Source organism: Phycodurus eques, chromosome 18, assembly GCF_024500275.1.
Source record: "Phycodurus eques isolate BA_2022a chromosome 18, UOR_Pequ_1.1, whole genome shotgun sequence".
Lineage (NCBI taxonomy): Eukaryota > Metazoa > Chordata > Actinopteri > Syngnathiformes > Syngnathidae > Phycodurus > Phycodurus eques.
This window is the reverse complement of record NC_084542.1, coordinates 1,732,075-1,746,267: the sequence shown is the minus strand read 5'-3', so window position 1 is coordinate 1,746,267 and position 14,193 is coordinate 1,732,075. Positions and strand designations below refer to the sequence as shown.

Sequence of the window (14,193 nt, the reverse complement as noted above, 5' to 3'; positions counted from 1 at the left end):
CGCGTGGATGATTTGAATCCATATTTCAGTTTAATTCGTATTTCCCGTTTACTGAGGCACCATAAAGACAATATTGCATTTCAAATACTCGAAAAAGTTGCTTTGGCAAAACATGTCCCTTGAAAACAGTTAACTGCAGAGCCCATTTGGAACTCAATTGCTAGCCAAAACAGCAGCACCTACTTAAGCACGTAAACAGTCTCAGAGATGAACGAAAGTACGGAAACCTATCGTGTAAATAATTTCCCGGCGCCGTTTTAAATATAAGCTCACGTTACGCGGCGACAGCGTCTTCAACGACGATTAACGTTCCAGTGGACTGACAAGTGGTCGTTCTGGAATGTGCTTTCCCTCCGTGTGGAAGTTCGTTTTGACATAAACTGTACCCGTCATATTATTTGATATTATTCTCAGATATGATTCCCCTGTAGGAAGTCTGCTGGACTTCTTGAAGGATGGAGAAGGGCGAGGGTTGAAGCTGCCCAACCTTGTGGACATGGCGGCGCAGGTAAGTTGTGATTTTGAACTTCTCCCAAAAGCCGCCCATTTCACCCATGCATCCATTTCCTCCACCACTTGCACGTGAAATATTTCACCCGCGCTCACAGTTCGACATGCGAGGTTGTGTTCACCATCTGATCCAGTGGGAAATTGTCCCGCTAAGGCTTTGATTTCAAATGGATCCGAACGCTGCAAAACCCTCGCCGACAATTGAGAGACTTGTTCCGAGATCATTTTCTGACGGACTCCCAGATCAAAATCCCACCTGACTGTCGCATCTGCGAACTAGGACGCACGTTTCTAATCAGGGCAATCAACCTCACGGGGCGGAGATGAAGAACCCCTTGAGGAGCCAGTGAAATGAAGGCGTGTTAATGGCCACACACAAAAAACAAAAACCAGGAAAAAAAATTAAAAATGAGGCCCACATGATGTGTGTTATTGACAGGAGCTTAACAGCACAAAGTACAGCAACTCCCAAACATTTAACTCTTAACAGTTAACGCAGGGTCTATGCAGGGTAATTACAGAATTGGACGACAATTTAGTCACGGGCATTTTTGAGAAACCCACCATTGATTGATTTATTTTACAGTGCAAAGTCGCCACGCGCTTATGGAATGTCCGTATTTTGCTATTTTATTATTAAATGTCAAATCATTCACAGCCCACACAAAGTACATTCGCAAAATGGAAATCGAAACGATTGTTCATGCACCAACTATCCGATTTAAAAAATATTTGCTTGCAAAATAGAGTTTTCATTTAATCCTCTTGCTTTTTTAAACCTAAGGTTGAAAACAGAATTTTGTGAAATGCGAAATAATCCATAGACACAAGATGGTTTGGACGCCGGGCATGTCAAAAATCTCTACACTTCAGGCTGCAACTGCGTCCGCCATTACAAGGTCGATGCAATATCATTTTCCTTAAATGAATATAAATTTGAGTAAGGAGGTCACATTTGTTTGAGTGACACGCCCCTACACATGAAAAAAAAAAAAAAGAATTAAAAAACCAAACGGGACTTTCCTTAGCTCTAGCCACCAAGCAATTAGCTTCATGTGAAAAAATAAATAAACGGGTAAGTTTATTTCTCCTCCAGCGGAGTGAAGTTAAAGAGTGTTTTGTTTTTAATAATTAAGTTCCGCTCATGCTATGATACTGGATAATGTTCCTGAAAACATTGCCTGTAGAATAAATACGTTTAATGACGGCGGCTCCCAAACAAATTATTCCAAATGTTTCAATTAAAGTGGTCTTTGAGGTACTTAACGTCGAAGCTCCACTGTAAAGCAAGCCGACATGGCACAAGTGTTATTACTCTTTAAGTTATACTATATAGTACAGTAGGGTGTACCTGTTCGATCCAAATTCCCATTGAAATTCATTATTTTATTGTATTTATTTCTTTTTTACTGTATTTCTGTGAAAGTATCCCAGAAATTGAAATTGAAATTGTTGGGAATGATTTCTGCAATTTCTGTTTTTAGGGTTCTACAGGTCGCGGCAGCGAGTCATAGTCGAAATATTCAGCGAGAAACAAGGGGTCGCTCACTTGTCAGCTGGTGTTGAACGCGCTTCGTGCTTTTCTCCAGGTGGCAGCAGGTATGGCTTACATCGAGAGGATGAATTACATCCACAGAGACCTGCGCTCCGCCAACATCCTGGTGGGAGATAACCTGGTGTGTAAGATCGCCGACTTTGGGCTCGCCAGACTCATCGAAGACAACGAATACACAGCTCGGCAAGGTGGGTCTTCGCGTTTGCCCTCCGTCCGCCCGCCCGTAGGACTTAGCCTCGTTGGTGTAGCGGGCGCGCCGGAGCCTGTCCCGGCTGATTTTGGGGTGAGCGGCAGAGTACGCCCTGGGCGGGTCACCGGCCAATCGCAGAGTACACACAAGCGAACACCCATTCACGCTCACTTTCACTCCCTGTGGGCAATTTACTCTTCGCCTAACGTGACGTGCATGTTTTTGGAATGTGGGAGGAAGCCGGAGTAAAATCCAAGAGAAGATGCAAACTCCGCAGAGAGGGGCCCGAGGCAGGATTCGAACCAGGCACCTCTCCGCTGTGTGGCAGACATGCGAACCACTAGGGCGGTGCGACACTACATGTCTCTTACAAACACAAATAGTGACACAAACATCATCACGTATACGTGTGCTAATAGCGCCCTATCCAAATTGCACTTTCTAACGAACACTGAGTAATAACACAATTCAATAGAATGAGAAGCATGCGTTTTGGGAACTTGCATTGTCCCCTTTCAAATAAACTGATTAAGAAGAAGAAGAAGAAGAATTAAACAGCTTGCGCATCATGATCTATTGCTGCATCCAATTCAGTGCTGCGGCTTCTGCTGTGCCCACTTTGGCCACCAGGAGGCAATATTGTACGATACAGTCATCCAGCCAAACGAAGAATCGACTTGGACTTTTGCTATACTACTACTCAGTAGGTTGCTGTAATATTAGTTATTTTTCGTCGAAGATGACGAATATGCCTGTGGGTATTGTTATATTATCTGTCTACGTGTTGTTCCGCCATATGCGTTCAAATGTCCCATTTGTTAAAGGGGTGAAAATCGTGATGACGCTAACGTTAAGGATGTCAATTGCATTTTCTACTCATTTTAGCATGAAGCTAACGGCTGCCCCCAAGCAAACTGTTGCGTTTGCTCGCTTGAAATACACACGTCATTATTCTTCCCTCTATGCTTAGTTTGATGATGAACTTCAACTAGTAGTGGCATTGAAGACGTTAAAAGAAAGTTGATTATTTGGAAGAGGTGACGTCATCACGTCTCCAACATTCTGTTCGTCGATGCAGTTTAATTCTGCTGACGGGGCTATTTTGCGACAGTAAATTGTTTCTCCAGGGAACGCTCGGTTTGCGACAGTGACAGATAGTTATTTACTTTAACTGTGACTTCACTAACGTGTTAGCGTAAGTTGGTGATACTATATGGCATGTTCCGCTGAAGTACAAATTCGGGTTATGTCGCCACAAGTCAGGAACTCCAGGACCTTCTTCCATTTTCTATACAGCGTATTCTAGTTAGGCCCACAAGAAAGCTAGAGTATATCCCATCGGAATTAGGGGCGAGGGCCAGCTTACATCCTGGACTGATCGGCAGTAGGTTATTCGAAAACTTCACCTGCACTCACCATCGTTGCTCATGCCGTCCATTTAGGTGCAAAGTTCCCCATCAAGTGGACTGCCCCGGAGGCTGCACTGTACGGGAAGTTTACCATCAAGTCAGACGTCTGGTCATTTGGCATCTTGCTGACAGAGCTGGTAACCAAGGGTCGAGTGCCTTACCCAGGTGAGCCGTACAAGACGACGGATGTCGTTGAAACTCGGCTTTTAAATCTCAGGACACGACGGACTCCCCTTATTGGCGGAGACTCCCTTTTATTTGAACCAGAGTTGTGACCAAAGTAAACACTGCTCTACTCCGTGACAAAAAGTGTCCATGGACTTCCCGTAAATCCCACACGGAAAAGCAAAGCCCGCAGTGACGCGGAGCGGACTGGATGCTCTCCTGCATGAAAAGTGCAATTTAAAAGTGGCTCCTATTACCACTCAATAGTCAAATGTAAAAAAACAACATAACACTGTACTTTAACGGGCAAGCACAAAAAGCCAAAGAAAAAGCAGAGTACGACAATGTACAGCATAGATTTTGACGTGTTTTCCAGGCATGAACAACCGCGAGGTGCTGGAACAGGTGGATCGAGGCTACAGGATGCCGTGCCCCCAGGACTGCCCCGTCTCCCTGCATGAGCTGATGTTGCAGTGCTGGAAGAAAGACGCGGAGGAGCGGCCCACCTTCGAGTACCTGCAGGCCTTCTTGGAGGACTACTTCACAGCCACCGAGCCTCAGTACCAGCCTGGAGACAACCTCTAAACGTTCTTCCTCTCTGGCTCTAGGCTGGAGCTGGATGAAAAAAAAAAAAAAGACAAACTGGAAACTTCCTGGACTTGCCACTGTTTTACTTTTGGGGGGGGGGGGGTCTGCAAAGCTTCCTTCGCTCAACTCGATCATTTCATTTCCTACGCCATCCCATTGTGTGAACTTTGCGACATGATGATAACAGGTAAGTCTGGAGGCAGGGTTGGAGAATGGGTTTGGCTAATGCAATGCAACACCTGTGTTCAGTGTAAAGAAATTTTTTTAAAGGGTTGTTTGAGTTCGCACGTTTGCATCAGTTTAAGATGCTTCATCTGCCAGAACGTGAGAACCATTTGGACATTTCATCGGTCTGTGTATCATTCCTTAATTACGATGAAACCCAGTTAATTTTTGCATAAGATTACCTTACGTTCTGCTCTCGCGTCCTCAGGCAGTTTTATTTTTACTTTCCTCAAGAGGGCTTGTTGTTTTATAGCTACTGCTGTCTGCATGGAATTAGATTATACCCATTTGTTTTCTGTAAATCAAACATGACCATGTACAGATTGTGAACATATCCCTCCTCTTTTAACATTTTGATAAAGTTTGAGCAGGTGGCCGACACTCCAATAGACCCCATGTCTCTTAGTTGGCAGGTTTATTGGCCGTTTTGAACAAATAAAAGCCTCTGCCCGAATAAATGCCTCTTTTTTTTTTTTTTTTTTTTTAAACCATATTTCCTCAAATAGTTACCACAACTCAAATAGACACCACATCTCTTGAAAAAATAAACACCTCTCCCCAAATAGATGCCTCCCTATAATCCATCCATCCATTTTCTACCGCTTATCCGAGGTCGGGCCTCCTGGTCCACTGTTCCACGGCCAGGACGAAAACCACACCCAGCACCCCTGAATAGACCTTACCAGGGAGGCTGAGGAGTGTGATCCCCCCCTGTAGTTGGAACACACCCTCCGGTCCCCCTTCTTAAAAAGGGGGACCACCATCCCAGTCTGCCAATCCGGAGGCACTGTCACCGATGTCCACGCCATGTTGCGGAGGCGTGTCAACCGGGGACAGCCCCACAACATCCAGAGCCTTTAGGAACTCCGGGCGAATCTCATCCACCCCCGGGGCCCTGCCACCGAGGAGCTTTTTAACCACCTCGGTGACCTCAAACCCAGAGGTCGGAGAGCCCGCCTCAGAGAACCCACACTCTGCTTCCTCATGGGAAGGCGTGTGGGTGGAATTGAGGAGGTCTTCGAAGTACTCTCCACACCGACTCACAACGTCCCGAGTCGAGGTCAGCGGCGCCCCGTCCCCACTATACACGGTGTTGGCGGTGCACTGCTTTCCGAAGCCTCCCTCTAATAGCCGAATGATTTTTAGTCGCCAGGTGTGTCAACCACTTAAACAAATAAACCCCTCCCCCCAATTCGATGCCTTTATCTTTTTTCCTTTTTTTTTTTTTTACCATATTTCCTCAAATAGTGATCTCCACTCAAATAGACACTATGCCTCTTCGGCTATGTTCACACTGCAGGTCAATTCCGATTTTTTTTTTTTGCCCAATGTGACGTATCTGATTTATTTCATGTCAATGTGAACGGTACAATTCCAATGTTTTCATATCTGACCCTGCGGGCCTCTTTCATATGTGGATATAAACCGGATATGTATCCCACGCGAGTGCGATATGGAGGTTCACGGTGCGCAGCTGACTTACAGTATAAGTCATCAAACGTCACAATAGCGCGACAAAACAGATATGTGACAAAAGCAAACGGCAGACAAAGGAACAGAAAACAGTCAGCGGGAAAAAGAAGAGGCGTTAGAAATTAGGGGTGTCAAACTGATTTTTGTCGAGGGCCACATTGTCATTTCATTTCCGCCTATACACAGGATTTAGTCCGCTCGTTCTCTCGATTGTATTGCTCACCTTTGAAAAAGAGTTTGGGAAGACGACATACCACAGGCATTTGCTTTTATGAAGTTCAAGTTTTTTTGTACGACGGTGGTCTTTGATGGGCACGGCCGGCTGGAGCTGTGTTTCATCAATGACACCGTAATAAAGTTGTGATTTAAAAAAAAATTTTTTTTTTTTAGCCTAGTCAATTAGCAATTAAACCGTTTTGGGGTGCTGTTGTGTTGATGTGTGTGCGCAATCGAAACTTATCGGTCCTTTAAGAATTATTTTGGGAACTGTTTTTAAGTCATTAACCAATTCATTTAAGATGAAGAATCAAGGTCAAAATCAAATAGAAAAATGACATCCAAAGACAAAAAATGTTTTTTTTTTAAATTGAATCATAAAAATAAAGAAAACTGCGATTTGCTGGCAACCTGCAGTTGCTGCAGTTCACTGGGATAGGCTCCAGCTCTATTAATTAACAACCTATGCATCGGGGGGGCCAAATTAGGAGATAAATAAAAGGGGGCGGAAAACAAGATTTATTCATCTCTCTGCTCCTTTTTATTTCAATGTTGTTTTGTTTTGTCATCTCAACGAGCAATCTTTTCACTCAGTCTGTAATTTAGCGCGTGACGTCATGTGCGAGTCCCACCGTCTGCCAGGTGGGATGACTCCCTCCTCCCTCCTCCCAAAAGCTTTGAATGCAGTCACACCCATTTCTACCATATAGTCATAGAATAGTGGAGCCATAAAGAGCTGGGTTGTACTTCTGCACAGCAAGGAGAGACTAGAAATGAGACCAGGTAAGTCCAGTGTCACCTTTTTTTTTGTTTTTTTTGTTTTTTTTGTTTTGTTTTGTTAATATCATCCGGCTCATGATACTCCTCATCTTGTTTTAATCGATAAGAAAAGGAGAACATGAAGATTGGTTCGTTTCTTGACTTCTTAAAAGATAGTTTCTGGGGAATGTCTACGAAACCCCACCTGTAACGCGACAAGCGTACTTAGTACAAAGTTGTACTTGCCCCTTGGGTTTTCCAGAAAGTTCCCATGGGAAATAAGCAATTTGGAATGTTATTTCTAATTGTTATCGTCTTTACATATGCAAGTGGATGAGAATTACTGGAAGTTAACTGAAAAGAAAGGATCACTTCCCCCAAATTGTTATAATCAACAGAAAGAAAATGGAATATAATTAGTTTTTCGACACAAGCAAATGTACTGTATAACAGGACTATAGCACGGTGTTTCCTTTCTTCCATTTCATTTCCTTTTCTAAAACAACCTTGACATTTTGCTCATTTCCAGATCAGTGCGTCTCAGTGGCCACTAGTGGTACGCCGGCTCCCTCTAGTGGAATTCAAAAGAATCGCACCCTAAGTACTGTTCTTGTATTTAGCTCTTTACTCGTACAATACAGTTGCATTCAATCTTTCACAATTATTTAACTGTTATTTGGTACTTTTTTTTTTTTTTTTTTACTTTTATGTGAAATACATTTTAATTGAATCAGTATTTAAGTACTTTTTTCCCCCCCCCCTCCATATGTGAGCACAGTTGTATTGTTCAAAGCGTGCATAATGTTACAGAGGCTTAGAACACTATTAAATATACTTTGAATGAATTAAACCACAGTATTATAATATTTTGATGTTGGTCATGGCGGTTGTACTTGGAGAGCTAAATATTTTATTTCGTGGAACCAGTGTTCTACATCAATCACATAAAAAGTGTCATTTATGACCATGCAATATTTCCAACGGAATTCTTAGAAAGTCACAGCCGTCTGAAAAAAGCTGCACTCTTAGATGGATATTCAAAGTGTGTTTCATGTTTTAATGTGTGACTATTACATTTGTGTCGAGTTGAATAAGGTGACGGCGTCATTGCGGAGATGAGCACGTGACCTATTGCCTGGCGGGGAAGTCATCATGGAAGGAGTTGGCGTCACTGTCTTCGTCACCATTCAGAAGGTCTATTACCCACTGCTTTGCATCATGGGTATTCCAGGTACGTGATGTCGCTTTGTTCTTGGTTCTCTCATAAATACCACTTCCCGTATGCCAAAGGCCGATGTGAGAGGGAGCTCTTGTATATTTTAATTAAAAAAAAAAAAAGAAAATCATATTGGTGATGGATTAACTGCATTCATCCGAGACGTTTGTCTTATTTTCCAGCAAACCTCTTCACCTTCTACATGATCCGCTTCCGAAAATGCGGCATGTCTGACACTGCCGTGGTGTATCTCAGCTGCCTCGCTATTGCGGACACCTTCTACCTGGTGTGGGTGATCCTTATTGACCTGACCCTTACCTTCTGGCTGCCGCAGCCCTTCTGGCACTCCCACCCGTGGTGCGGCATCCTGGGCTTCCTGCAGTACGGCTCCCTCTGCAGTTCGTCGTGGATTGTGGTGGTGTTCGCCATCGAGCGCTACCGGGTCCTTCGCAGCACGGCGGCCAAGCAGCACTTCTCACAGGCGAGGGTCACGAAAGTGATCTGCGCGGCCATCGTCGCGGCGTCCCACTTGGCGTCGGTGCCGCTAGGCTGGATCAATGTCGTTACGTCCGCCAACATTACGGTAGCTGGAGAAAACGTGACGCTGCCTCGATGTCGATACCGGGAGGAGTTCTACGCCACTGTCATTGTGTGGGTAACCGCCTTTCTCTCAGGAGGTGTCCCCGTAGCGCTGGTTATTATCTTCAATTACCTCATCGGGCATCATCTGTGCCGCGCCAGTAACTTGTTCACCGAGGAGGAGCGTCGCGTAATGCACGGACGCAGCACAAGGGGCATGTTGAGAAGGACCCTCTTCCTGCTGGGGACGGTCTCTCTGGCCTTTGTGGTGCTCAGCCTGCCTCGCTTTGTCACATACTGCATCCTGAGGACCAAGTACAACACGGGGAACTTTAACAGAAATGACTACGGAGTCCCCATCAACGTCGCCGGTGACTTGGCTAACATGCTCCAGAATCTGAACTCCACCACAAACTTCTTGCTCTACTGTATGGTCAGCGGCCGCTTCCGACAGGAACTGCTTCGGGCGGTGACTTGTCGAGCCGTGACTGCAGAAGCTTCCTCCTTTCTCACACACGCCGTGAAAGTCTTCTCGGTGTCAGAGCACAAGGCCGCGTCGTCCCCGCCACTGTGATGTTTACCTGTCTCAGACCAGTCGAGTCGAGGGGAACACAAATGTATCGATGAATATCGGACGACAAAATGGGCTTGTTTGGGCGAGACCTGTAATATTCCCGACTCCCTCTTGTGTTCATGCATGGTTGTAAAATGACTAACTTTAAAAAAAACAAAAACATGGAATTAATAAACTGCTACTGTAAGACGTAACATACTGTGTTAGTCCTCGTTGCCAAGTGTGTGTTGCTTTTAGATGTCACAAGGTAACAAAACAAAAATACAGTCACACTAAGTAGCCTTGTACTGATTGGCCATCGAAGCTGACCGGGGGAGGTAGTAGGAATGTTTCCTGTTTACGTGAGAACAGGTTTTTCCTGCGGCTCAGGGGCGAAGCACTTCGACAGAAAGGTGTGATCGTTCTCATTCTTCCTCCCAAAATTGGTGGGCTTCCTCAAACCGAATAAACTTCGGATTGGTTTTTTTTTTGATTTTCCAAGAAGATCTACCCCGTCAGGTGGCCCGGACGCTGGTTTTGACCTTTGTACTGGTGAGCACATCATGTTGATTCGATTCACTCAGGCCAGCCAAAGGCACGCAAAATGTCGCCTACTTAATACCTGAAAAATGTATCCTATTCTCCACCTGTGGAAGTGACTTTTACAGTATTTACCATTTTATGACATTTTGTGTACCACACCGTGAAGCGAAACATAAGAAACAGTTGCTGTTTGCGGCAAAAAAAATCTCACTGCTCTTGCCTTTACTCAGCTAATAAATCCCACTTTTCATTGACTCCCTCAGAGAGGAATTGATTTCAAATGTGCTTTTGAATTGTTTTAATAATAATAATTGTTTTAATGCATAGAAGTGCACTGCATCGCAGGCAGTTTCTAATCATTTGCCCTGTCACGTAAAGCCCAAAAGTAAACAAATTGGAAACAGCCCTTAGTACGTATGTGTCACTTCTACACTAGCCGCAATAAACATAATATAGTGTCGCCGAGGTCCATCCGTGAATATCTGAATGCACTTGTTTGGTTTGTTTGCATGTGTGCAGAGTCTATTGTTACTTCACATGGACACTTCCAAAGGTAAGAAATGTCCCCAAACGTTCAGCACTAACAAAGCGGTGGAGTTAATTGTTTTACTGATGCTTCTTCAGGCCTTTGCCCTCATCAGAGCATTCCTATCGAGGTGGATGAGAGCATGACGGCTTCCAGTCTCGACTTGGACTGGCCTCCTAATTGCCAGCAGTGTAGTGGTCCAGGGAACAGTCGAAGCTGGGAAGAAACGGGGGAAATGAATATCCATGTCAACCGGGAGAGACTCCTTCGGCGTTATTTCCAGAGTGCACCCAAAACAACAACTCCTCCTACCGCCGACCTCGCCTCCATTCCGGCCATGCACGGTGGCAGTGTTGGGCTTCCAAGACAAGAACAGAATCACACTTGTGGTATTATGGGACCTGAAAAGTGGCCTGGGTGTTCTGTGAATGTGGCAGATGGCTTGGAGCCCCCCCTCCCACTCATGTCTGATGCCTATGCCGCCCAGCACGTCCCATCACGCTACCCAGCGCCATATATTCCTTGCCAGTGTAAGTGCTTGGAAGACAGAATGGATGTACTGTGTGTATGGTTTTTATTTGAAGAAAAAAAAAAACAACAACAAAAATAACTCCCAGAGAAGCATGCATGTACAATATACGGCCTCACAGTTCTGAGGTCCGGGCTTCAAATTCAACCATCCGCTGTGGAGTTTGCATGTTCTCCCTGTGCCTGTGTGTGTTTCTTTTTTTTCTTTCCCCTCCCACATTCTAAAAACATGCATTGTATGTTAACCGAAGACTCCAACAAAAGGTCAGGCTTGGAGTGATTGAGCGTCTACTATTCCGTGTCATTGCAGGGCTCGGTCCAAAGCCGGCGGGTTGCCTTCGACACTGTGTGTGTCCACCATATCACGGGGCTCGACCCTTTGAGCGGACATGGTATTAAGCATCACTCATTCCTGTAATATTTGACTCTCAGCTCTCATTTGCGAATGATTTCCTCCTGCAGGAACCATCCAGGAAACAAAATGCAATATGAAGATGTTCCAAATGCTACGGATGCCCCTCAACTACAAGCCGGGGTGGCTCCCAGGGATGTAATGTGTGAGGTCAGCTTAGATTGCCCCATTCAGGCAGATCCGGGACCAGGTACCAGGGAGACCAGGAAGACTGTCACGCTCCCTGACGATTATAGTAAGTCACACACACACGGCGGCACGGTGGACGACTGCCTCACAGTTCTGAGGACCGAGGTCCAACCTCCCTCCCTTGTGCGGATGGATGGAAATGCACTCATGTCTTTGTGTAACTGCAGGGAATGTTTTCATCACATATTCAGTGGACACGGCTGAGGAAATGACCGCCTTCACCAGATTTCTAACAAGTCAGGGCTTCAAACCAGCAGTAGGCTCCATCATCGCTTCACAATTCTCCCGTCCCAAATAAAGTACCAGTCACACCTCCACGATGTCTATTTATTGATAGATTGACATATTTGACAATCCGACCATACGAATGGGCATCACCAGATGGATGGACAGATTTTTGAACGACGTAAGTCTTAAGATTTGTACAAATTAAAAAAAAAAAAAAGGTCGCTACAAATTGATCATGGAAACGTTACAGAAATCCGTCCTCATCATTGTGGCGATCAGCCCCAAGTACAAGGAGGATGTAGAGGGGGATAGCGACGATGAGCACGGGCTACACACCAAGTACATCCACAATCAGGTGAGCTCTCACACGAGCGAGGCCTCTGAGGCATCACTGGCACATGCACAAAGACAATGCAGTTCATCTGGGAATGACTTCTTCGGTTCGACTCGATGCCCTCCCAAAACAAATTCAACAAAAAATGGATGATATATGAAGGGAAAATTGACTTTGTCGCTTGTGTATAAGAATAGCCGGACCGGACCCGCAAAAGTCTGGCCTCTTACTTCACACGACTCTCCACATTTTGGAAAATACTCACAGTGTACATACTCTGCCTTGCTCATTTTCCCACATCCTTGTCCTGCCCTCCCTTATCCCGTTCTCTTGGTTAGTTATTGCATGTCTGCAGACTCATTTTGACCTGTGATGCATAAAACAGTAGAAGGACAATGGGATTTTGATGGCACGGGACCTTTAAACACATCAAAATGCTAGACATTTAAATTAGACAAAAAAGACAACGAGGGCAGCTAATTAGTTTCAATGTGACAAACCTCTATTGCTGTTGGTCCAGATCCAGAATGAATTCATCCAGCAAGGCTGCCTGAACTTCAGACTTATACCAGTGTTGTTTGCCAATGCGACTAAGGTGGGTAAAACATTTTCATAGTTCCATCTCTGACATTTCAGAATTGAATAAAAAAAAAACAAAAAAAAAACAGTGATTTATTTGTTTTTGTTTCTGACACTCACCGCAACAAAAACAATATACCACTTACAATATACTAAAATCAACTGTCAATTTAGTACTTCCATGACAACAGTCGGAAAACTGTTGGGACTTGTCAAAGCAAGGAAAAAGCAATGACTCACAGATTTGACAGATGAGAGAGATGCATTTTTAAATAAATGCCCTGGCCTAACCCAAACCTTGTCGCTATGAACAGGATATGCTGAGCTCATCGCGCCACTGTGCTGCTTTCATAATGTTTGGCAAAAAAGACAAATGTATTTGAATGTGATTTCTCCCTCTCCTTGCTGTCTTTGTGAGACAGAAACATGTCCCCAGTTGGCTTCAGAACACAAGGATATACCGGTGGCCCCAAGACATGCAGGACCTGCTGTTGCGCCTGCTTAGGGTGGAGCGCTACATCATTCCACAGGCAGAAGCATCCCTCACCCTCACCATTCGCCCACTCTGAAAGAAATGAGAAATAACACACTATAAACCTTCAAGAGAAAATGACATTTCCAATGATGATTTTTTTTCTTCTTCACTTTTCTGACTCAATATCCGGTCTCTATACTATGTTTAATTTTGCAGCATAATCTATTCTGAGCGCCGGCTTTCTGCACGGCAAAGTTTGAAATGAGAACTGATGATTCCAATTCAAATGGCTTAAGTAGGGGATAGGGGATGTCGTAAGCCCCCCCCTGTTAAGCGATGTTTTTTCCAGCTTTGTGGAAAACACATCGCCCAGAGCCCAGGGGAGGGGGCTTACGACATCACCTATCTCCTACTTACATGCCATCCTTTCGTCCATTCCAAAGAATTCCTCCTTAACCGTGGACGGACAATGGCCTCAATGGCGGCTTAATGGCTCGCCCCCCCCCCCCTTTTTTTTTTTTTTTGCATTCCCAAAAAATGATTCCACATGTTGTGTGGAGCATGCCTCAAAATTGGAGCATAAATAGTTGAGTTTTCCACACAAATACTGGCTAGTGCATCCTAACTAAGCCTTGTTGCGTGAACTGATGAAGCCTGCTTGGATGAGAAGGGAAACTTCTTCTAGGACAAACAGAACCGTCCAGTTGCGATCGATTCAATGCCCCGAGAATGAAATGACCTGGACGAATGAGAATATTCACAGGCACATTAACCTTGTATCAATTTAGTAGCTACACATCATATACAGTAAACCAAGGGTGGAACAAATAAATGATATGTAGTTTATTTTTCAAAACATTTTTGTGAGTTTTGTTTTTATTGTCACGTTTCCATCCATGCACATGTGTTATTTGCAGCACAATTCTCTGTGATACTAACAA

The 14,193-nt window shown here is 44.6% G+C and overlaps 3 protein-coding genes across 11 annotated transcripts in view; all 3 read left to right on the top strand.

The window, feature by feature from the left end:
• LOC133417419 (tyrosine-protein kinase Fyn) overlaps nt 1–4,487 on the top strand; it is a 64,509-nt gene extending 60,022 nt beyond the window's left edge. For all 7 annotated transcript variants that reach the window (XM_061705188.1, XM_061705186.1, XM_061705187.1 and 4 more), the window contains 4 exons: nt 432–508; nt 2,100–2,253; nt 3,698–3,829; nt 4,206–4,487. In XM_061705188.1, coding sequence (XP_061561172.1) covers nt 432–508; nt 2,100–2,253; nt 3,698–3,829; nt 4,206–4,414 — 572 coding nt within the window. In that variant the 3' untranslated portion in view covers nt 4,415–4,487. The remainder of the gene's footprint in view (nt 1–431; nt 509–2,099; nt 2,254–3,697; nt 3,830–4,205) is intronic.
• A 2,308-nt stretch (nt 4,488–6,795) lies between these two features.
• LOC133417043 (probable G-protein coupled receptor 139) lies at nt 6,796–9,644 on the top strand. The gene is made up of 3 exons (XM_061704495.1): nt 6,796–7,114; nt 8,177–8,321; nt 8,489–9,644. The coding sequence occupies exons 2-3, from the start codon at nt 8,243–8,245 to the stop codon at nt 9,457–9,459; spliced, it is 1,050 nt and encodes a 349-aa protein (XP_061560479.1). The 5' UTR covers nt 6,796–7,114; nt 8,177–8,242; the 3' UTR covers nt 9,460–9,644.
• Nucleotides 9,645–9,823: 179 nt separating this feature from the next.
• traf3ip2a (TRAF3 interacting protein 2a) lies at nt 9,824–14,119 on the top strand. 3 transcript variants are annotated; one of them, XM_061704289.1, is made up of 10 exons: nt 9,824–9,990; nt 10,501–10,534; nt 10,606–11,037; nt 11,346–11,427; nt 11,498–11,682; nt 11,804–11,892; nt 11,974–12,042; nt 12,115–12,219; nt 12,719–12,793; nt 13,200–14,117. In XM_061704289.1, exons 2-10 carry the CDS (start codon nt 10,519–10,521, stop codon nt 13,344–13,346), a joined length of 1,200 nt encoding a protein of 399 aa, XP_061560273.1. In that variant the 5' UTR covers nt 9,824–9,990; nt 10,501–10,518; the 3' UTR covers nt 13,347–14,117. The 3 variants fall into 3 exon arrangements, with proteins under 3 accessions (XP_061560273.1, XP_061560274.1, XP_061560272.1); XM_061704290.1 differs by lacking the exon at nt 10,501–10,534 and having other exon boundaries at nt 9,862–9,990; nt 13,200–14,119; XM_061704288.1 differs by lacking the exon at nt 9,824–9,990 and having other exon boundaries at nt 10,007–10,534.
• Nucleotides 14,120–14,193: the final 74 nt, after the last annotated feature.